General features: G+C 42.5%; 1 protein-coding gene across 2 annotated transcripts in view; it reads right to left on the reverse strand.

Moving 5' to 3' along the window:
* Positions 1 to 10,683: 10,683 nt before the first annotated feature.
* The window catches only part of TMEM63A (transmembrane protein 63A), a 32,924-nt gene continuing 21,535 nt past the window's right edge, over positions 10,684 to 22,072 (reverse strand). The window contains exons 17-24 of one of the 2 annotated variants that reach the window (XM_074897312.1): positions 21,625 to 21,711; positions 20,940 to 21,002; positions 19,817 to 19,979; positions 18,599 to 18,704; positions 16,471 to 16,638; positions 12,909 to 13,024; positions 12,469 to 12,531; positions 10,684 to 11,873 (exon numbers count right to left, since the gene is read on the reverse strand). In XM_074897312.1, coding sequence (XP_074753413.1) covers positions 11,706 to 11,873; positions 12,469 to 12,531; positions 12,909 to 13,024; positions 16,471 to 16,638; positions 18,599 to 18,704; positions 19,817 to 19,979; positions 20,940 to 21,002; positions 21,625 to 21,711 — 934 coding nt within the window. In that variant the 3' untranslated portion in view covers positions 10,684 to 11,705. Of the gene's footprint in view, positions 11,874 to 12,468; positions 12,532 to 12,908; positions 13,025 to 13,116; positions 13,276 to 16,470; positions 16,639 to 18,598; positions 18,705 to 19,816; positions 19,980 to 20,939; positions 21,003 to 21,624; positions 21,712 to 22,072 lie in introns of those variants that run through there. The other variant, XM_074897313.1, reaches the window with a different exon arrangement.

Here is a 22,072-nt window from a genome sequence, read left to right on the forward strand (position 1 = left end):
TGCCTCACTTCTGTCCCCTGGGTGGCCTTTATTTCAGAGCTGGAGATAATCCCCTCTCCTCTCTCATGCACGCGCAGACATCTGCTGTGGTGCCAGGGAGCGCTGCCATATTCTGATATAACCCAATTCTTCCCCAGGGACTGTTCAGTCACAACGCAGATACAGTAAGGGGGAAGGAAGTTTGCTATATGATACCTGCCAAACCCATTTTCAGATGCGAGCAGAAGGCTCAAAGCATTTTCTCTCTCCCTTCTGGAGCAGATCTGCTTGAAGGGGCCCAGCCTCGATGAAAGGAGGTACATCAGGACCGATCTTACGTTACAAGCAGCTCATCCAGGCTCAGTCACCAGTGAGCAGGACAAAAAACCAACCGCCTGTAGAACCTTTCTATTTTTAAATATGCCTGACAGTGCTCGGCAATCTGAGACAATGATAATGCACAGCGGCAGTGAGCGAGCACATCCTTGCCCCCCGCTGCACGCTAGATAAGCACACTTCAGCCTGCTACAAACACGAGCTGTCCACACTCTCAGTTTTACTTAGTATAGAAGACAGGCACCGAGGCACTAAATCCAGCACAAAAATGGGTTTGATGCCTGAAAGAGAAAAAAATCTGGACCTAAAAGGTGTAGACTTTAGAAGCTTAAAAATTAAACACCTGTTATATAGCGCAGGTCATTCTGAACTCTGATGTCACCCTTCTCAAACCTTAAGCCCACAGCTATCAGCAGCTGTTGTTCATCACCTACTTATCTACTCTCAGATACAAAGATTCAGTGAAAAACTCTTGACAATGTGAAAGAGCATAAAACTCAGCTATGTGCCAGCTGTAAAGCCTGCCATCAATTCCCCTCCCCTTTTTCAAAATAATCATCTGTTTTTTGCAAAACACAGCCAATCTCACGGCCTGTAGTGTAAGGTTTAATACTAATGAAGTGTTTGTGGGCTAGTGATAATATCTGCATCTCTTCCTGCAGGGAGCAACTCTCCCAGGAGCCTGAGATTTGGATTTAAGAACCACCCTGACTGAATCCAGACTCGTTTCTGACACACTCTGGTATTGGCTAATGGGCCATTATTTGGGCAGTACTACAGTGAGCAGTGCAAGAGTCGGTCAGATAATCAGAAATAGTTATAACGTTTCTGGTAGCAAGTAACTGTGCATAGCAGATTATTGCAATAGTAAAAAGCAGTAAGAGAGGACTCCCTGCTCTGTTATGCTTGTTCTTATTTAAATGAGCCAGCTGAGTGCCCGCCCCTCAAGACAGTAAGTTTCCTCTAACAAGGCCAAGTGCGCTGCTGTTGGGCTGGCATTGCTGTAGAACCCAGAATCCACTGACACTTCGATGCTCAAAACATTTTGGTTTGCTCCAGAGCCATTTCTTGGTGAAGCTTCCATTTCTGGGCCAAAGTTGCCCCAAAGCCTCTGCTCAAAGAAACTGCTGCCCTAAAAGCCATTCCTCCTTAAATTGCCCCAAAACATGCATTTATCCCCCACTGAAACCAAAAATAGCTGACCTAAACCCTGCTTTAATTAGCCAGTTACAGTTCATGTAGAGTCTGGATAAGAGGTTCAGAACCATGAAGATGCCACTGAAAATAAACAGAATTTACACTCTGTCCCTGCCAGCTGATGTGCTTTGAAAAATATCTGCTTCTGCTATGGAAAAAACACAAGTAAGGCCATCATCTTTCCATACAGCTCCAGCTCAACTAACTCCCACTACAACCAAATTTGACTTCTGATTTTTAAACTACAAACCCTAAAGTCCTGAAAAATCCAAGCCACTATATGCAGCCTTTGGACATCTTATACAACTAAACAAGGCAAGACTTCATGCACATTAAACAAAAAAGTCAGGCATTGCTCAGAGTATGAATGAAAAAAAAAATATGAACAGAAATCACACTTTCATATGAAAAAGGAAGTTAAATCATCATTTAGTGAAAAACAGAATCTGTTAAGTCTAGCATCACAGTTAGCTCTAGATCCATAAGGGGCACTATTCATCACCACTGAGTCAGCCGGAATTGCCTAGGGGCAGGGACTGATCGGTTCAAGACAGTCAATCAAGTGCACATGCTGTTTTACAGCAGGTGCAATACATAATATGCATTAAATGAAGATACATTTTTTTGTCTGAAAGAGGAATGGAAGGATCCTTCTGGATACTGTGGGAAGAGACAAGGAATAAATCCATATTGATTTCAGGGTAGCTTATTTTAAAACACCGAGAAACGATGCCACTTGTTTTACTTGCTGTAATAGCACTTTAAGGAACATAACTCACACTAAAACCATCTTGCCTAGGATTAGTTTTCTTTCATGGAAGAAATATCCTGTGCAGTGCCAGACAGCCCTGATGGTGTTATGCCAATGCTGCTAGAAGAATTAGCCCCATTACAATTGTCAGTTGTCTTCTGGAGCGCAGTATTTAGAACAGATCTGTGCTGAGTGACAGCTCTTTCCCCTCGCTAGACGTAGTCCACACAACAGTCTTCAAAATACCTTCCTGATTAGATTTTAAGACGTTAAGGGTGCTCGTGCTCTCCCTGTGTTTAATAGCTGGATGTCTGAAGTTTTGAGGATGGGACAAATGATAAATGACATGTAAGCAGCGAGTTTTCATCTTCTTAAAGGAAAGATGATCCCCCTTTGCAGCCACGGTTCAAACCACTGCAGATGATCGGTGCAGAGGGAGTACAGTACAGAGAAGAGGCGAACAGAAACAGGTGAAGACAAAATTGCACCCAGCTACTGAGTCAAAGATACCAACACGACAGACTTAACTATATGTGAAGACCGACTCACAACTGCTGTTTCAACACCACAGCAGAAGTGTGAGGAGCGAAACCAACCGTGTTGCCTTGCCTGTGGTGCCTGTCCCAGCAGCTGCCAGGGGCCTGGCCTCCCACTCACACAGCCTCCTGCCCCCAGGGCCGAGCAAGGGGCCCTGGCCATGCCCACGGCTCGCTTTGGGCCCCGGGAGCACCAGGCCCTGGAGGCAGGTGGAAAGAGAAACTGCACCCTGAACTCTGAAATTCCTCCCAGTCCTTGACTTGCCGCCCACTGGTACCCACTCCACATCCAATGCAAAATCAGCTCCTGGCTGTCTTGCTGAGAGGGGCTTCCTGGTAAATACCCCATCCTTACTTCTCAATGTGATCCACCTACTGTTCACAGAATCATTCAGGTTGGAAAAGACGCTTGGGATCATCAAGTCCAACCATCAGCCCTACTCTACAAAGTTCTCCCCTACACCATACCCCCCAGTATCTCATCTAAATGACCCTTAAATACATCCAGGGATGGTGACTCCACCACCTCCCCGGGCAGCCTATTCCACTGTCTGACCACTCTTTCCGTGAAAAATTTCCTAATGTCCAGTCTGAACCTCCCCTGTTGGAGTTTAAAGCCATTCCCTCTTGTTCTATCGCTAGTCACCTGTGAGAAGAGACCAGCACCAACCTCTCTACAATGTCCTTTCAGGTAGCTGTAGAGAGTGATGTGGTCTCCCCAGGTAGCTGTAGAGAGTGATGAGGTCTCCCCTCAGCCTTCTCTTCTTTAAACTAAACAGTCCCAGCTCCGCTTCATTCCTAGTTGTCTATTGCACAGGAGCACGTGGATGTGTCTCACCCCGAGGTATTCATGTAAGTGATGGATCTTGACGTCTTTCTCTGCAGAAGGGAAGGGCCCAGCCCAGGCAGGATTCCTCTCACTACATCTTGTATGGCACCCCTGCTCCGTGCGGGCTTGTGAGCTTGGGTGCTCTGCTCCAGCTAAGCCTCAGCAGTCCCACTCACTCTTGGACTATGGCCATCGCTGCCTTGTAGGCTCTCACCTCTGAGCAGAGTGTCACAGTCCACTCAGTGGACTCGTGATGGTTCATCTGCTACAATCTCGAAAGTGCAAAATTAAGGTGACCCAACACCAAAGGGGATAGCAGTAATCAAACAGTAAAACTTTATTGTGCTGCCTGTGAAGCAGCACACAATAGTTAGAGATGGGTGAAAGAAAGGAGAAAAGTAAAGTTTAGAGAGAGGAGGAAGAGAGGTTTTAGCTACCACCACTGATCTCAAGATATCCTAATGGTCCTGGGTCCAGCCGATGCTGTGTCATTGATTGTCATGATCCCTGGTGGGAAAGCTTCCAATTTTTGTTGTCCAGAAGTCATCTTTTATGCTCAGTAACACACCTTGCTCCACCTCCGCCTCAGGGGTCTCCACCCTTCTCAGAATTCAGTTATCATATCTCTGCCCTTCTCGAGCGAGGCCATCGCACATGGGCGGGGGGGAGTGTCCGAGGTGTGGTCAGTCTTGGAGGTGGGCAGCCTGCTTTGGTATTATAATGAAGCAAAGTTCGCCTAAGGTTCATGATTCCTTCATCGATGTTATGGCAACAGTTGCGATCCCTCTTTTCTGACAGTGGCTATGCGGTTATCTCCAACAGCTCCGGCTGGGCCCAGGTACTGAGCAATAGTCCAGCACTCTGTACTGCACGGCTCAGGCACCGCAGAGCAGCACCGCACTGCCTGCGCCACACGGGTCAGTGCTCAGCAGAGCAGCACCGCACTGCCTGCGCCACACGGGTCAGTGCTCAGCAGAGCAGCACCGCACTGCCTGTGCCACACGGGTCAGTGCTCAGCAGAGCAGCACCGCACTGCCTGTGCCACACGGGTCAGTGCTCAGCAGAGCAGCACCGCACTGCCTGCGCCGCACGGGTCAGTGCTCAGCAGAGCAGCACCGCACTGCCTGCGCCGCACGGGTCAGTGCTCAGCAGAGCAGCACCGCACTGCCTGTGCCACACGGGTCAGTGCTCAGCAGAGCAGCACCGCACTGCCTGCGCCACACGGGTCAGTGCTCAGCAGAGCAGCACCGCACTGCCTGTGCCACACGGGTCAGTGCTCAGCAGAGCAGCACCGCACTGCCTGTGCCACACGGGTCAGTGCTCAGCAGAGCAGCACCGCACTGCCTGCGCCGCACGGGTCAGTGCTCAGCAGAGCAGCACCGCACTGCCTGCGCCGCACGGGTCAGTGCTCAGCAGAGCAGCACCGCACTGCCTGTGCCACACGGGTCAGTGCTCAGCAGAGCAGCACCGCACTGCCTGTGCCACACGGGTCAGTGCTCAGCAGAGCAGCACCGCACTGCCTGTGCCACATGGGTCAGTGCTCAGCAGAGCAGCACCGCACTGCCTGTGCCACACGGGTCAGTGCTCAGCAGAGCAGCACCGCACTGCCTGCGCCACACAGTTGTCCTGCATTCAGGAGCCTTTGCACCACATTCCACTCCAGGGATCAGCAACTGTGTTCCAAAGAGGCCGTTGTCAGGTACCTCACTGTCCATGTCCTTGATGACAATGTTGAGATAATGCTGATCTTCTGACTGGCTCTTACAGCAGAGTACACCTACTAACCTTTCAGACTTTCCTCTGTTTGGGGGAGCTAAGAGCAGCTTTACTTTCCAGCCGTTCTTAAATTCTTTTGCAACCAAGCCTGCATTGCTGAGGTGGTTCTGTATGTAAAAACATCTGTATCTCTTGAGTTCTAGAATTCTTGTACAGCCTGAATAGAACTACTGTCCACCCCAGCATTTTTGCCTCAGTAGAATTTTTTTTTTTTTTTTGCATCATCCCAAGTCTTTTGTGGCCGATAAAGCCTTCTCAGTGAATCAGAAGGTATTCTTAATGTTTCAGAGACACCAGAGACAAAGAGGGATTAAGTAATATCTCACACAAACTAAGCAGGAGAACACACTGCAGAACACACATGTTATAATTCTCCTAACTTCACCACTATGTCTTTTCCCTTCTGAAGCTAAATAATGGAAATAATTGCTTAAATGATTCCTCTCAAAGGTGCACAACTGATTGATTTCTCAATTTTTTCCCTTTTCTTCCCAGAAGATTGTGGTTTCTGGTCTCAGAAGGGATTGAATTCTTCCTATTCTAGGAACAATTTTGAAGTTACAGATGTCAAATATAAAAGAATAAGAAAACCCTACTCCATTTTCTAAAGCTAGAACCTTGTCATAAAAAAAATTCAATGCCTGCAACCAAATTATGGTACTTAACAGTTCTTTAGATCACTTCCTTTTCCATTTCCCTCTGTGGACATAGCTGCTGGTTTTATTTCTCCATGTCTATAGATGGGAGGAAAAAAAAATACTGATAATTTGCCTTAGGGAAAAAAAAATAGAATTCAAAGTAAGTTTTGACATGGAACATCTTCACTTGAAAGAAAGAACTTGGTACTTTATGTTTCAGGAGAAACTGGTCTGAAAAGCCGAGTTTAAAATACCACTAAATGCATGAGAGGTTTTCATACAGAAGGAAGGGGAGCTGTGTACAAAAACACATCTATCTTGCATTCCCTCTGCTCTCAGTCTTCCTCCTGTACTCCAGGTGTTGGGGTTTTTTAATAAACATCTAAGAAGCACAGATAGATACCTGTCAAACACAGTCACTAACTTCCATCACAACCTTTCATATTTGTTGGGTCCCTACATAAAAATTGGAGGTTCACAACTACACAACAGTAATGATGAGAGACAGCAACAAATTCTGGCTCCTAATTTATTTAGGAGTACTTTAGGACATACCATATATTAGATTTCTAGAACTCTATTTTAAAGATAACTTTTGAGAAGAGTGTCTTCATTAACTATTAACCAGCACTTAATTAACCTCTGAGTCTAGAAACAGATATGAACATTTCCCTCTCTTCTTGACTGTTTACAGTCCCACCCACTCCCACCTGAATATCATGCACAGATCTAGTACAGAGTGTCCAAGGATATCAGATCTTGCAACCACTGTCCTGTAACTTCTCAAAAAAAGCTATTTTACTTCAAGATCTAAACATAACCACCAGTTCAGAGTCTGGAAGATAAAAGTGTTTTAAGGTCCTAAAATGACACTATCATATCTGTGTTCTATCATACATATCACATATCTATCACATCTCAGGGAAATGATAAGATAGGAGGAAGCTCTGAACTGCTCAAGACCATGAACTTTGTATCAGTAGACAATTCTAAACCAGAATTTTAGCAGAAACAGAACTCCATCCAGAATTGAAGGTGGAAATATATTTAGCTCGTTAAGTCAGTGAAATTCTTATTTAACACAAAGAGCATTACTTTACAATAGCCATAAAAGTTGGTCTTGAAGTAGAACTTTCAATCCATTCAAAAGCGAGCAGACCAGATACCTGTTACATCAGAACTCACCTAGTAAGCTGCTACAGAAGGGAAAAATTCTCCCCAAGGAAAGCAACTGTGTTTGCTTTCAACCAGGAGTCAAGAGTCACCCTGTAATGGAGACCGCAGGCTCCTGGTTGGAAGAGATTAGTAATGGAGGCACACTGAGTAGTGAGAAGCAGCTTCATATAACTACACCAGTTAATTCATGGGGCCACATTAACTGTTTCACCAAAAGAATTAAAAGCTAATTATGGTACATGCAATAGAAAGACAGCTGATCTTGATACACATTCTCTCCAAGCAACAAATGCTTACAGACTGTGCTGAAAAGTGAAGATAGCCCAGGAGCTCTGTGTTTGAGCACAAAAAACTGAGAAGTCGCACTTGCAGCTGGAGATGCTATGGTCTAACCAAGAGGATGTCAGATACAAAGCAAGAGCCAGGAGTGAACCAAAGAATTAGAAGAATGTTCCCTTAGAATGACCCAATCTTCAGTGTCTCTGCTTTTGGATATTTCCTTTCTGTTTTGATCTGTTAGACAGCTGTCCTCAGAAAGAATGAGCAACTTCTGTACCTCTGAAATATCTGAGACAGGCACTTGCAGCTGTTACAGACAGGTGATAAGCAGAATCATACAAGAAGTCTTGTCTAGATTAGATGGAGAAGGAATTTGCAAGACCATTTTAAGAAGATAAGATACGCGTCCTCCAAAAACTATGACCCTGGCCATCATTTGGAACTAAAAGGGTGTATTTCCTTGTATTACTGCAGTTTAGAGAAAATAAAGTGTGTCTTTTCTTTGTACTCAGTGGACTTGTGTTTGTGTTAGTGACAGAAGACCTGTCTTCCCCAATTCTTCTTGTGCCTCTCACCTCACTTTTACTAAGGGCCAGGAGAACAACCCTCTGGTCTGCCACTTCTTGGACAAACCCACCTTCTTAAAAAGCTTAAAAGACTTCCAAACATGAATAAATGAACTATCTGTAGATCATACATACAGCTTTCAGTTATGCTGCAAGCATCTGTGAGTAAGCAGAGCTGGGAACTGGATTTCTATAAAGACAGAAAGAACATGGTCTAGTGCTACACTGAAGCATTTCAAGACTCAGCCAGCACAGAGGTCTGCTTTTGGCTCAGGACATGGGAAAAGCCCAAAGGAAAACAAGGCATGAACGTGTGCACCTAATGCAAATGAGAAATTGCAATCACTTGGGTGCTCAGGATGTGTTGTAATAAGGCTGGAGGTGAACCAGACTGGGCATGCAGATAGAATAAGCCCCAACTGGCACAGAGCTAGGCATACCTAAAGAAGCCAAGTTTTTTTGGAGTCTTAGCATACCATATAGAATTTCTTTTGCTATAGAAGAAAATAATCTACAGTGAAGTCTTTGCAGAAGGGCACTAAATTGTACACTATCAAATGAGCTCCATTCTTCAACTCTGCAGAGGCTGTCCCCTCAGTTGCTTCACAGAGGATCCCACCGCAGAGCACACCGTAGGTCTTACTCACACCTGAGCGTCTGACTCGTCCAGGGTTTGAGTTCCGCCGGAGCAGGAGCACTGCTGGTGGCGGCTCCTAGAACACAAGAAAGGGCTCAGCAAGGAGCGAGGTGGGGGGAGGAGTTGTTCCAACTGAGCAATGCAAGGCAAGCAGCAGGCACTGGATCTCAACAAATATGGCTTCTGGGAGCTACAATCAGTAACTCCAGCTGGGCCATTTGCTTAGGCTTCCTGCCAAATGATTTATAAAAAGAACAGTAAAGAATGTGCAATGGCTTTAAATATGAATTTCAAATACAGTGCAGCCAATATCCACATTTGTTGAGGCTTCCATCCCTCAGCTTTTCTCTAAGGCTCAGCAAGGAATGCAAGGAGTTTCTCCTGCTGATCTAATTTTATCCTCTCAGAGATATCCACCAGCATGAAGGAATGAATTAGAGCCAATGCAGTTTCCTAATTACTTCCAGCTCTCAGACCCAAAAGATACTAGGGAAGCAAGGACAACATAGCAAAACTGATAAACCAGCCTTTAGTTTGTGTGTTGCTATACATGGAGGTCTTGTGATAGTTTACTAATAGGTGATCCCAGCCTTTACTCAAAGTAGTACATGTCCTAATAGCACAGACAGCTCTATGAGTTTAACTGTTACAAAGTACAGTGACAAACAAGAATGGCTGCTACACAGTAAGTGAAATATGAAGGTGGTTTCCCCAGCAGACACGTGACAAAGGCCAGCAATGACCATTTAGCAAGCTGCAACTTCCCATAACCTAGTAGGTTTTCCATATTCTACACCTGAAGTTCGTTAGCATGACTGGAGGTGGGTTTATGCAAGTTCCCAGGAGAGCTGGCCCTGTCTGTATTGAGCCTGGACCAGCCACAGGGAGCTTCATTACCAAGGTTCAGCAGCCTTCCAAGAACAAAAAGGAAATCCAATCACCAAAAGTTTTTGTCTTTGATATGACATACAGAATCTCACAGTGAATGTCAAGTCATTTGTTCAAGAAAGTAAATTATACCACAGAGCATAAAAATCTTGCAGCGCCAGTACTGAAACAGGACAAGAGTGGTGGCTGAATCATTTATTTGATTCCTCAGTTAGTATACATGTAAACATCCACGGCTTCTGCAGCCACCCACCACATGAGACGGGGCACTGCAGCTAGAAATGAGTTAGAACAATCAGACATCCGATCTAATTAATACAAAAGGCCCCATCTCTTCCTTCTGTCCTCATATCTGTATGAGAAACCTGAAGACGAGTAAGGGATGTGGAATCTCTTGGTTTTCTTTTTTCCTAGTTTGAATACTAATCTTAAAAGGCAGTTTGTATCCAGGGTACGCACCACCTCTAGTAATACCATAAAGGCTAAAATCCCCCACAATATTCAGTGTACATACCACCTCTAGCAATACTTTGATTGCTAAAATCAAAACGCTCCCCCTGCGCACACACAACCCCCCTGACTAAACTGCATCACTGAAGTGATAGTATAAAGAAGTTTGACAACTCCATGCCTCTCCACTAGACAAGGCTCTTCACTTGCCCTTTAAGAACCAGGAGTTATGTGTACCTTCAACTCACAGGATGGGCTTGTTATGAGGGTTATCAGAGCTCTGCAGGGTCCTTCTTGCAGCAGGGCAGGTCTCCGCCTCAGCATTTGTCCAGAGTGCTGCTCTTGGGAAGCAGGAGCACTGTCCTGCAAGACACTAAACATCTGCACACATATATTTATGGCACAAATTCTACTCCAGTCTCAAGACATTGCTGCTTCACAGACTTGCTAGAAAAGGTCAAGTTCAGGAACTAACAGTTTAACGACGAGCAGGCAAACAGAGGGCTTGGGAGGGTCACAATCTTCTCCTACCCAAAGGTCACTAAGATTCATCCCCTAGAGAAATTCAAATGTATTCAAATATCTCATGGGACATACTGTCATTCTAAACCTCACGACAGTGCTCTTAGGAACAGCTCATGACATTGATCATGCTGTGAGGCAGCTATGAGGCAGCTAGCAAAAGAAATATTTTTCTATGCACAAAGAAAAAAAAAAATATCAGTCAAGACAAACCAAAATTTCTCTGAACTCAGTGTTTTATTCCTTCATGATTATTAGTTACACTTTGACACAATGTACTTTGGAATAAATTGGCACCTATTACATAATTTTAAAAACTTAGTACCTTACAGCTCATATAATTGGCACGATAGAGAAAACCCAGAGATCTGTCATTTTGACCCAAGATTAAAAGAAAGATAAAATGTTTACATCCTTTATTGTTGGCAGGTGAACTTGCATTGTAGCAGGCCGTTAAAAATAGTGAACTATCAACCTAAATGCCCTCCAAAAAATATATAAAACCAGTATCAGACAAATCACTCCATTTTTTACACCAGTCTTTTTGCTTTGGTACTTTTAATACCCAAGTGCACAGTAACTCCCTTGTCACTTCTAAGGAAAAAAAGTAACATGATTAAGTCTACCTTGACTACTTTGGGTGACAAGAGGAGAGACTCCCACACACCATCCTCAGCGCCCACACAAACAGCATTTTCATCAAGTGACATTGCCTCAGGATTTACCACATCCCAAGAAGTTTATAAATACTAAAGGTTTCTTTTTAAAAAAAAAGAAAAAATATTTTGAATAAATATATGACAGCTGTAATAGCTGCATTTGCTTTGGTGACCAGTTATCTGTATGCAGCATAAGTTATCTTCATAAGGCAAGTGATGAGATAGCATAAGTGAAGTCCCTGAGGATCAGCATCTCTGTGTTCAACATGTTTGTTTCACAATGTGTGTAGACAGCCTGGAAAACAATCAGTCCCAAGGCATCTGCTTTTTAATCTCCGAGCACAGCTGCAGACCACACAATGAATTATTTCTGTACCTCTTCTGTAGGCAGGAATATGTAAATAAAACAGAACACTTAGTAGGTGGTGGTGGAGAATTAGTTCTAAACCTGGACCAAGTGCTCCACCTTGTGTTGGTCCTCGGCATTCAGAGCGAACCTCTCGATGCCGGCTCAATAACTGCAGGTCCACCAGAGTAGTTTCGGGTTCCTTCTGCCAGTGCACAAGTGTTGTCCATGGTGCCATATGACTGCTGCTCCTTAGGGTCAAGCATCGTCCTTTCTGTAGAATGATGCAAAACTCGGGGGACATACATCTGAAATCACAAGTGTTAAGGACTTTACTAGTCTCTCAAAGTATACTGCTGGGATAATTCACCCAGGATAATTTTTCCCTCGCCACTCCTTCATCCATCTCCCATTCTTCACCGTAATGCCTAAGGCCTTTTGCTCCCTAACGAAGGCTTCCTGGTGCATCACTCACCTGTTCCTGTAAAGTGTGGCACAAAGATCTCTATTTTTACCTCAGTCCTACATCCTTTTTAGCAACATGGCAGGTAAGACCTGCGACATATCAGAACGTTCCAAGTCACAAAGCAGTGGCAACTGGCTGCATGTGGCAGCTGTGCAGATGTGAGGACCTGTCTGGCGTAAGGCCCAGAACACAGCTTACAGAGATGCTGGAAGTAGTGTCTCAACTACTCCCAGAACACCAGCCAAAGGCACTTCTGGAACACCACCCGGCAACAGTCAAGGAGCCCAGCTGCAGAACTCTCTGGTCCCACACACATATGGGGAGTCCCACAGTCCAGTCAGACTACTATGTCCTACACAAGCTCTTTGGTAAGCAGGGTGAGAAACTAAGTTTTTCAAGGAAATGTAAGAGAATATTAGTAACTCTTAATTTCTTACAGAAGATGTTGGGATGGTTGGTACATCTGTGTCATTTCCTCTTTCACCTTGTGTGTCTTCTATCTGTAAGCAGTAACAGGTGGGAAAAGGAAGAGAGACAATATCAAATTGGTAAGTCAAAACAACACACAGAGATCGTAAGCACCCAAAAAACTGCAGACAGATCTCTGTGCAGCACTGGTACTCCCTCCTCCAGTCTTCTTGCACACTTCTTCCACACTGCTCTTTCCTCTCTAATTCCGTTCCTGCTAACACTGACAGACTCTCCACTGTGCCAAGCAGCCTACTTCTACTACCTGCCCTCTTTAGCCATCTTACCAGAACAAACCTTTGCAGACAGATGCTGTTTGTACCTTCTGGCTAGCAACCCTGTAGGAACAGCTGGTGCTACATCAAGCACATAAGTAGTTGCCAAAAGGTGTCAGGGATCCATCGCTTACCTTGTAATTCAGTGGGCTCAGGTACTTGAAACAGCCAAAACAAGTATAAGCCAAGCAAATAACAATTGTGATGTTGACAACTAGGAAGGTAAACATGGTTGTAGGTGCTTTAAAGCCTAGAAAAACATCCAGAGAATACAATATAAAAATACATAGCAGGAAAAAAAAAAATCCATGCAACAAACCAACCTTCACTATCTTCCCCATTTTCAGAAGCCTTGTGGGTTTTTTTCCTTAGAGGACTGGGCACACCACTTCCAGCCACAAACAGGACAATCTCATTATGCACAAAGTTCCTTGACTGGCAAAACTGCTGAAGAAGCTGTTTTCCCAGCTTCCTTAAAGGCCAAGAAAGGTGGCTGCAATACTGGAATGATAAATAAGACTCAGAGTGATTCTTCTCCTCCTCCCTCAGTCATCTATTCTGGAACCACTTCTAAAATACTTTCATTAATGATCTGTGAAATGTAATAGATAGAGTCCATTTATTAAATATGACAGTAATACCAAACTAGATGGCTCGCAAACAACCCAAATTATCAAGATTTTTTTTTTTTTAGATTAGACAACCACACCCCCTTTCAAGAAAAAAAAACCCAAACCCAGAAATAAACAGTAAAATGAAATTGTATGTAGAAAACTGATAACTACAATTTGGAAAGAAAAATTGAAATACAGATATGAGGAATAACAAGCCTGTAGTACTGCAGAATACAACTGATGATTACAAGCTGGAAAGCAGTCAATAGTGTGATGCTATCACAAAACACGGGGAGGGGAAAAAAAATAAACAAGCCTCTGGTACCTATACAAAATACTTCAGTGCTACTGAGCATTCAACTTGAACAGCCTTGCCTGTGTAGGACACCACAATAAAATATAGACAGGATGGGGAGGAATCCAAGGAGAAAAAAACAAGTAAACATGACCTAAGCTGAAAGGTAAGGTTTTTTTCAGCGAGCAAGTGCGTGAATAAGAGAGAGAGAGAGAGAGAGAGAGAGAGAAGTATAGGAAAGGATATGGTAGCAGCTCTAGTATGAAAAAAATTATAATGATCACAGTGACTTATTATTCTCCAGCTCCAGTGGGAAATATTCTGAAGAAATTAATCTCATTTAGCAGCAAAGATGACTTGAATAAGATATTAGGGAGGGAAAAAAAAGAACCAAACACAAAACTTAGCTGTTTCCAAGCTTCTTTGGACGAAAGAGGCAACACCAACCCTCAGATATTTTTGTGGTAACTCCAGCATATGCAGTGGCACAGAAGAGAGAAGTTTTACTTTTTAGCAGGTTATAGAAGCCCTGCGCAGGTTTGTTCATGAGGGAAAAAAAGCTGCACACATGCAGAAAAACCAAACCAAAAATCCCACAAACATGTCACTATTCAAACTAAAAAGGGAAGAGAAAAACCTCCCCACCGGTATTCTGGAATGTCCTTCAGAAGAGGTTTTTTTCATAAGGGTAAGTTACGTCAGTATTTACCAGCTGGTGAGGCATGTCTATGCCAAAGCCAACGTATGGTGTGAACCACAAGACAAACTGCAGAGATCAGGGAAGAAGAAATCTCCAAAGATCAGTTTTCCTTGCCCTATGCCCTGTCTAGAGAACATGGGACTTTAGTGACTATCCCAGGAGACAGGGATTGAACTGCAAATACTACCACCGCCACCTCTGTTGTGAGAGGCCCAGTAGTGCTTTACGTATGGGATGGATGGATGGATGGATGGATGGCATGAGAGCTGAGGAAGAAAACAGCAACTGAGAAGGAAACAGGTGTCACCAGTGCAGTCAATCACTTTCTGTACGCAGTCAGGTGATATTTGATGCTGAGAACTGGGGTAGAGGTTCCTGTAGCCTTACATTAATATAATGAGTGAAGAAATTATATATATATAACTAAATATAATTTATAAATATAAATATAGTTAAATAAATAAATATATAGTTATATAACTAAATATAATACAGAATATTACCCCTGTACTCTGCAACCAGACTGAAAGATCCATATCAGGCAAACTATACAAATCAATGACCTAATCAATCAAGCTTTACACACCATAACTGATTTATTTTGCAGATAAGGAAGCAGAGCACTATTGCCCCTCCTTCCTCCTCTTTGTCACAAGAAGCAGCAATGAAATCAACATCTCAAGTTCCTACCTCTGGGATTCATACCACTTGGCTAGACTGCCCAGTGCACTGACAAATCCCTGAACAACATCCCATAAACAGGATCCTCTGTACTGACCAAGCCAAACATGGTAAACAGGTCTGTGTTTTCCATTACTAAGTTCTATGACAAATGATGGTTTTACCGCAGATGCAGAATCAGAAAACATTCTTATAAAGATTTAATTTTTACTACTCCAGGATTTTCTTCATTACAATTAAAGAGGTACATCAATTGCTGCATGTTTGGAGTTGATTTTTCTAAAGCATGCTCTAGAAATTCTGCTGTTATTTCAGAGGACACAGATTTGTTGGTCTTCCTGGTTGCAAAGACAGCTCTCAAAACAAGCTCTCAAACATACAAGTAACACAGGGACACCTGCTCAAACCCAAGGACAGCCTGAAGCAATAGTTCCAAGTGCCTCTTACATCCACAGGGAGCTATCTCTAACGTTAGATGACAGTCTGCCAACATCGTCTTTTTTACTACTGGTATGCTGGAAAAGCACAATGCAAGCATGGTCATTTGTTATCAGTGTTGTGAAAGCAGAGAAGAGGGCAAAATACAGTTAGATACTAAGGGCCCTCATTCCCAACAAGAGCTGCTCAACTCCTTCGAGCATCAACAGCATTCCTGTTCCATGCCAAATGCTTCCTCCTATATCACAGACAAAAAGCCATAAGCTATCGCCTACCTTTTCTGATGTCAAAGCTGTTAGTACACCACAGCCAATACTGTCAATGCCAAGTACTTGCAAAACACAGAACATCCATATTTTTAAAATAAATTACACACAAAACATGAGTTTTTAAATTATAGTACGAGGAGGAGAGTCACCATCTCACTTCAGTCTTCCACGTAAAATTTGACAGATGATGTAGAACACAGGTCTTACTAGCATTAGCCAGCATTTTAACAGTTTTTTCTAAATGACAGCTTTACAACAGAGGGAGTAGCTAATTCACCCAGGCAAATTAAACTTATGCACAGACTACACAAATGCAGGTAGTGAAGCCAGAGATCTTACTAGAAAGAGCTAATTCTGAACAGATTTTTGTTATATTTAATGATTTTTACTCTGTGTCACTCTACAGCTCAACTGGCCAGCTCTACAAATTTAGGGAACACATGATCTCCTGTAAAATGAAGAAATACGAAGCTCCGTGCTAGCAGTTTTAACATATCAGACATCTCCGTCAGAGTATCTTATGCAAACTTGTGTAAGCTGCAAATGTTGTATAATTCAGTACTACAGGTAAACACCATGACTTCCCATTTATGGAAGCAAAAAGAAAAGCCCACAAAGCCTGTAAAACTTCAAGTGTAATTTAGGTAAGTTGGCAAGAGAGCTGGGAGCAGCTTCTCAGTGGAAAAAGGTAATACTTACCCAGCCGCAAAAATGAGAAAAAATAGAGCCAGAAAAGGCAGAGAATTGGAGCTGCAAGGGCCTGATTCACAGCTGCAAAGTGCATCTTCTTCTCCAGCTTGGCAGGGAGATACGCATAGTAAAGGTTGTAACGGTCAACCATGTGCTTCAGGAGTATGTATATTAAACCTGGAAGGAAAAAAGGGAAAGCCGAGGAGAGGCTGTTGAAGACTATATAAAATGCCAGTAATTCTGTGAAGAAATCTACACTAACCAAGCGACTGAAAATCTAGAAACCAATGGTGGACACAGCCCAAATACGAATGGGGTACAGCTGCATGGCAGTAGCCTGCTCTTAAGGTTGTTGCATCCTCAGCCCAAGACCCCTGGGGTCTCCCCATCCCTCCCCCTCTCCTCACACCTCTGTGGCACCACTCCCACTCCCAGGGAGGACCCAGAGCTCCTTCCTAGTGCTGGCACTGGAGGCCAAGCTGGTAGGGAAGACTTGGTTACTCCACCACTGTACTGGCAAGGAAGAAAGGTCTAATAGTGGCTTAATGTCTCCTTCTCACCCTTCAGCAGATTCATGACTGGATTTCAAGTCAGCCATTTCTTATCCCCCTCGCCCAAAAAAAGTCAGTTACTGCTGTGGCAGCTATGAATTGCAACAGCTCTGGCATGCAGCACCACATTGAGGTATTTACAACTGCACACAAAACGAAATGTAAATAAATATCAAGTATATTGTAACAAAAGAATTGGCCACATTCTCCCAATAATGAGGGATTAAAACCAGTTGTTGATTAAAACAAGTTCTGAACAATATTTAATTTAGCTAATTATGTTGTATCTAGCTCTCTCAAATTTTGGATTATAAAAGAAAAATACCAACTATATAAAATGATTTAGTAATAATTATGCCTGACAAACAGGTTTCCAGAGTGAAAATATCTGTAGCTGCTGACATGATTCTTTCATAATTCTATACATAATTCTTATGAAAGTCAAAAATCTCTGTGAATAAAAGATTCAGTAAAATAAGACGTAGATGATGTCACAGTCACTAAAGATGAACAACTGCCCATGAGTTCTAGACAGATTGGTTTTTGCACACCCATAGAGGATTTAATGGCTGGTACAGCAAGAAGAAAATAGTCAAAGCCAGATATATAGACAACTTAAGGCAGAAATTTTAAGTTTTGTTCATGGGACGGAGATATACCAACGGAGTAAGAGAAACATGCTTGGAAAAGGAGCTCTGTGACTCAGATCTGGAGACCTTCTCAGGGTCCTGTAGGACTGCAGCTCCATCTACACCACAGGGCACCTGTGCTCCACAAACATGCTCTGAGCTCCTAGGTAACTGGTTTTCTAAGCCAAGAAATCTACCAGAGTATAGAGCATTTCCTTTTCTGGTCAAAGGGCAGCTACACTGTTCACCAAGACCATGTTGCAGCAAAGCAGTCAGCACATCATTACGTCACATCCTTGGGGTCAGGACCGTGGAGCATACAGCTGTCCATAGCACAGTGATGACCACAATCCCTTTTCTCATTCTCATTCAGGATGTGTAATTTTAGATAAATGGTTTGCAATGAATAAGAGCTGCAGTAGTGAAAAGGACAGGCAGTTTTACAGTTTCTTGCTACTGGATCAACATGCTGATTTTTGTGCTAATTTTACATACATCAGTCAAACTTTAGGACAAAAGTTATTTCGAATGTTCCTAAAGGATCTGGGGATCAGAATGTCTCAAGTCAAGTTTGGCTGCTTAAGGCAGACCTTCAGGCTGGGTACCCTCTGCAGCTCGCTTCTCCCAGACCTCAAGGACCCAGAGATAAAAATAATCCCCTCATCCCCAAACCTGCATAAACTCCTACACGTAACTATTAAAAACCACCACTAGAACTAATACACTTGAATTTGAGAAATAAAGTAAGCATCTAATAGACATTAAATATACTTTCAACTTCTAAAGGCAGTACAAGAGCTAACTAATTCTCTATCTTCTGCCCTGTTTTTTCACAAGGAGGGAAGGAAACTTGGATCCAAATCCTAAGGATTATCAGCATTTGAACTGAGCCTTCCAAACCTCCCGCATACCCCCATCAGCCCATCAGAAATGCTCACATCTCATCAGAAAACTTACCAAAGGGAACGATGATGGGACATGTAATGCTGTAGGCCATGATGACGGTAAACACACACAACATCCAGGCATACATTGCTCCAAATTCATATTCAAATGCTTGTTGCTAGGAACAAAAACAAAACACTCAAAACTCTCATGTCATCTATCAATGTGTCAGGAGTTAAGAATAGATTCACTAAAGCAACAATTCACCTTCTCTTATTCTCTCCCTAAGAGAGATCAGTTATTTCCCTAAGAGGCATAAATGATGTAATTAGAGAGATGAAGTATTATGCATTTAAGCATATGTACTTACAAAATATGCTGCTTCTTTCATAGTGTTAAAGTAATTCCTCAGAGAATCTGTTTTCATCTACAAGAAGTAACTACTTTAAATCACAAGGCAGAGCATGCTGCCAAACTCAGAACCTTCATCTCACTGCAGATTCCATTGAAAATGTACTGCTCCTTGTGTTGGATTTCCCAGTAGGGAAAGCTCAAGATATCAACACTCTGGTGTGGTCAGTATTCCCACTTTTTCTTCTTGGGATGAGGAAATCAATGTAAATCATTTCAACCAGAGCAAGGGGTAACATGCAACAGTTAACAGAAGTGAATGTTTAAAAGAATCTTTTAAAAATGGAGTTCACCCACCTCATAAAAAAGAAAGAGGAAAAAAATAATAAGAAAAAGAAGAATAGGGGCAGCTGAATATAGGCTTAAGTTCCCATTGTAACACCTGGAATTTCAAGCTGCAAGATGACACATCATCTGGAAGTGAAAATCCACCACTTCAAATGGAATACAGACAATAAGTATACATTTTGTTACATGTATGTTCAGATTAAAGTAAGTTGTATGCACTTGCAGGCTGACAAAAGAAACTAAATATAGACAGATTTGAATTTTAAAAATCCTGAAGTCTAGACTATAAGATAAAATCAGAATTATCCTGTAAAATCCAAATCATAAAATTCTGACTTGGAGCTATGAATAGAATCATACCTGAAGTTCAGAGCTTGCATTTTTATTTTTGACCATCTCTGACTTGAATAAATACCTCCCCATTATCTGTGCTAAAAATGAAAGGAATATGAACCCCTCATGGATGAGTGAAACAAAGGCTAAAAAAAAATGACAGGACATGATAGTTAATGGCATGAAGGATAGGGGCTCCCACTGTCTCTGATACGGTTCAGTCATTTAATTGCCTCTTGCTAAGAAGGGCTCTAATACCTGTTTAATATTTTTCCTTTCTGCTGTGGACTTGGCCATTATCATGCGTATGGTGTAAAGGATGAGGCCCGGCAGGCGCAGCAGCTCCATCCCATTGCCAATGAAAGCAGAGGCAATCACATAGTTCACAAAGAAGGCTCCCTGGTCGGGCAAAAAGACACATCTGCAAGGAAAGACATCAGACGCTGATGCCAATATAGCATATATACAATAGGTCCCTATCACCCTTGGAAATCTCTTCCTGGAAGGATAAGCACCTTAAACTGGACACCTTAAGAAGGGGCTAGAAGACTTCCGATAATCTTGTTGAAAAAGAGTACTGCATAGCTATAAATGCAGTAAGTGTAGTATACTGCAAGGGCCTGGCTGAGTCACAGCTTGGATGAGGAATAAACTGTTCACTAAAAGAAAGATATGGCAGTCTGATGGGTGGCTGACAGCAGACAAGAGCATCATTTGACATCTGCAACAGCAACCCGAGACAAGATTAGATAAGACTGCAATAGAATAATTGTCTCTCCTAGCTTAGTAGCTCCCAATTGTCATCTTGTTACCGATTTTGAAACAGCATTTGGAAACCTATCTATATCCTAATAATTGCATTATATTATTTCCCTCCAGCCACAGTCACAAGAGCTTATAATAACTAATACCTGCAAATTTGCAATGCTGGTGTAAAAACGTTCATGTTTCTTAAAATCAAGAATCAATTAATTTCAGAAAGAAAACTGCTGCAGCTATTTGGTCTCAAAGTACTCCTTGGGAAGATCCCCTGTCCATGATATGCAACAACCCTCAGTACGTTTTCTGGTCCCCTCTAATCTGCATCATGTCATCCTGTCCTTTCTTGTCGGCTACAAAAATTGTGAAGTTTTGGGAAAATGGTGGTCTCTTTATTAAATGTTTGCATACATTAGCTAGCAGAAAAAAAGTATGGTTTTCTTCACAGCAAAAGCACTTGCATTCTCCTCCCCTTATTCAGAAGCTCAACACTATCCCACAGGGTACCGTCACCAAGCAAATAATAAACACACACTAAACCAAGGTTAGTCATCAGAAAAAAACCCCAAACAAACCCAACCAAAAAAATCAACCCCCACACCAAAGAGTTGCTAATACTTACTCTAGCCTAACTGCAGAATCAGATGATTCTCTGTCAAACAGCCAACGGAAAAAGAAATCAAGGCTGAAAGACAGACAGTTAATGTAATTCAGTCTCCAACAGCTTAATACCGTGTAAAATTACTTGTCTTTTGAAGTAGTTTAGATCAGGAGAGAGGACAGAGAGAATTTAATCAAATAATCTGAAAACTATTTCATCTTTATCACAGTTATTAATAGTCAGAAATAGGAAAAAAGATACAGAATTAAACAAAACAAATGTCTACTTCCTACTAAAGTTTTCATGATTAATTTTCAGCAGTTTTTACATAGATAGAACAAAACATGTTAGCCAAGGAAACAGTCAAATACTGTAAAGGTAGAAAGAAAAGGACAAGTCCCTGAAGTATAAGACATAGTCAGGAAACTGGGTTCTCAGCTGTGATGGTAAGTATGGACAACTTTCAATTAGTCATTGATTTTACAAGGTCTTAAATAACTTTGCTAAAAGAAGTCAGCCTTTGGAAACTTTAAGGGCTGTAAGGTCCTCAGATGAAAGATGAACACTGAAATCTAACGTGTAATGACGATATAACCATATGCGCTGGAGGTACATCGATTATACCTCAACTAGCAACTAGAAAACAGAAGTATGTTGTCTCATATGATAAAAATATTTAAACATTGCTCTGTTAAACTATCTTTACCTGGTCAGACCAAGGGAGGGCAGAATCAGTACCATGAAGATCAAAAATATGTAGACTTTATGCATCATTATTCTGTTCTCTGCAGATCTGCCAACATAAAAAGTCACTGAGTAAGAAACTCATATGAAAGACTTCCACTCAGGAACAATCTTGCCCAGAGAATGTCAGCACCTGACAGACTTCCAGCTTCCCCTACCATATCACATTGATGCAAAATACACATCTTGGAAACAGTCACTAATTTGGATCAAGTAGGCTCTCAGTATCTTATTGGGCAAAGAAAACATTTCTGAACATTAATCCAGACTCTGGATTAGCATCACTACAGCTCTGCACCACAGGCAAGAGGATGTGCAACAATCGCAGCTGGTCTCTCATCTAACGACATTCACAGCTTGCAACAGCTTGTAAACAAACAGCTCTACAAGTGTTATGCCAAGAGGGATTA

The sequence above is a fragment of the Athene noctua genome, chromosome 1, assembly GCF_965140245.1.
Source record: "Athene noctua chromosome 1, bAthNoc1.hap1.1, whole genome shotgun sequence".
Taxonomy (NCBI): Eukaryota; Metazoa; Chordata; class Aves; order Strigiformes; family Strigidae; genus Athene; species Athene noctua.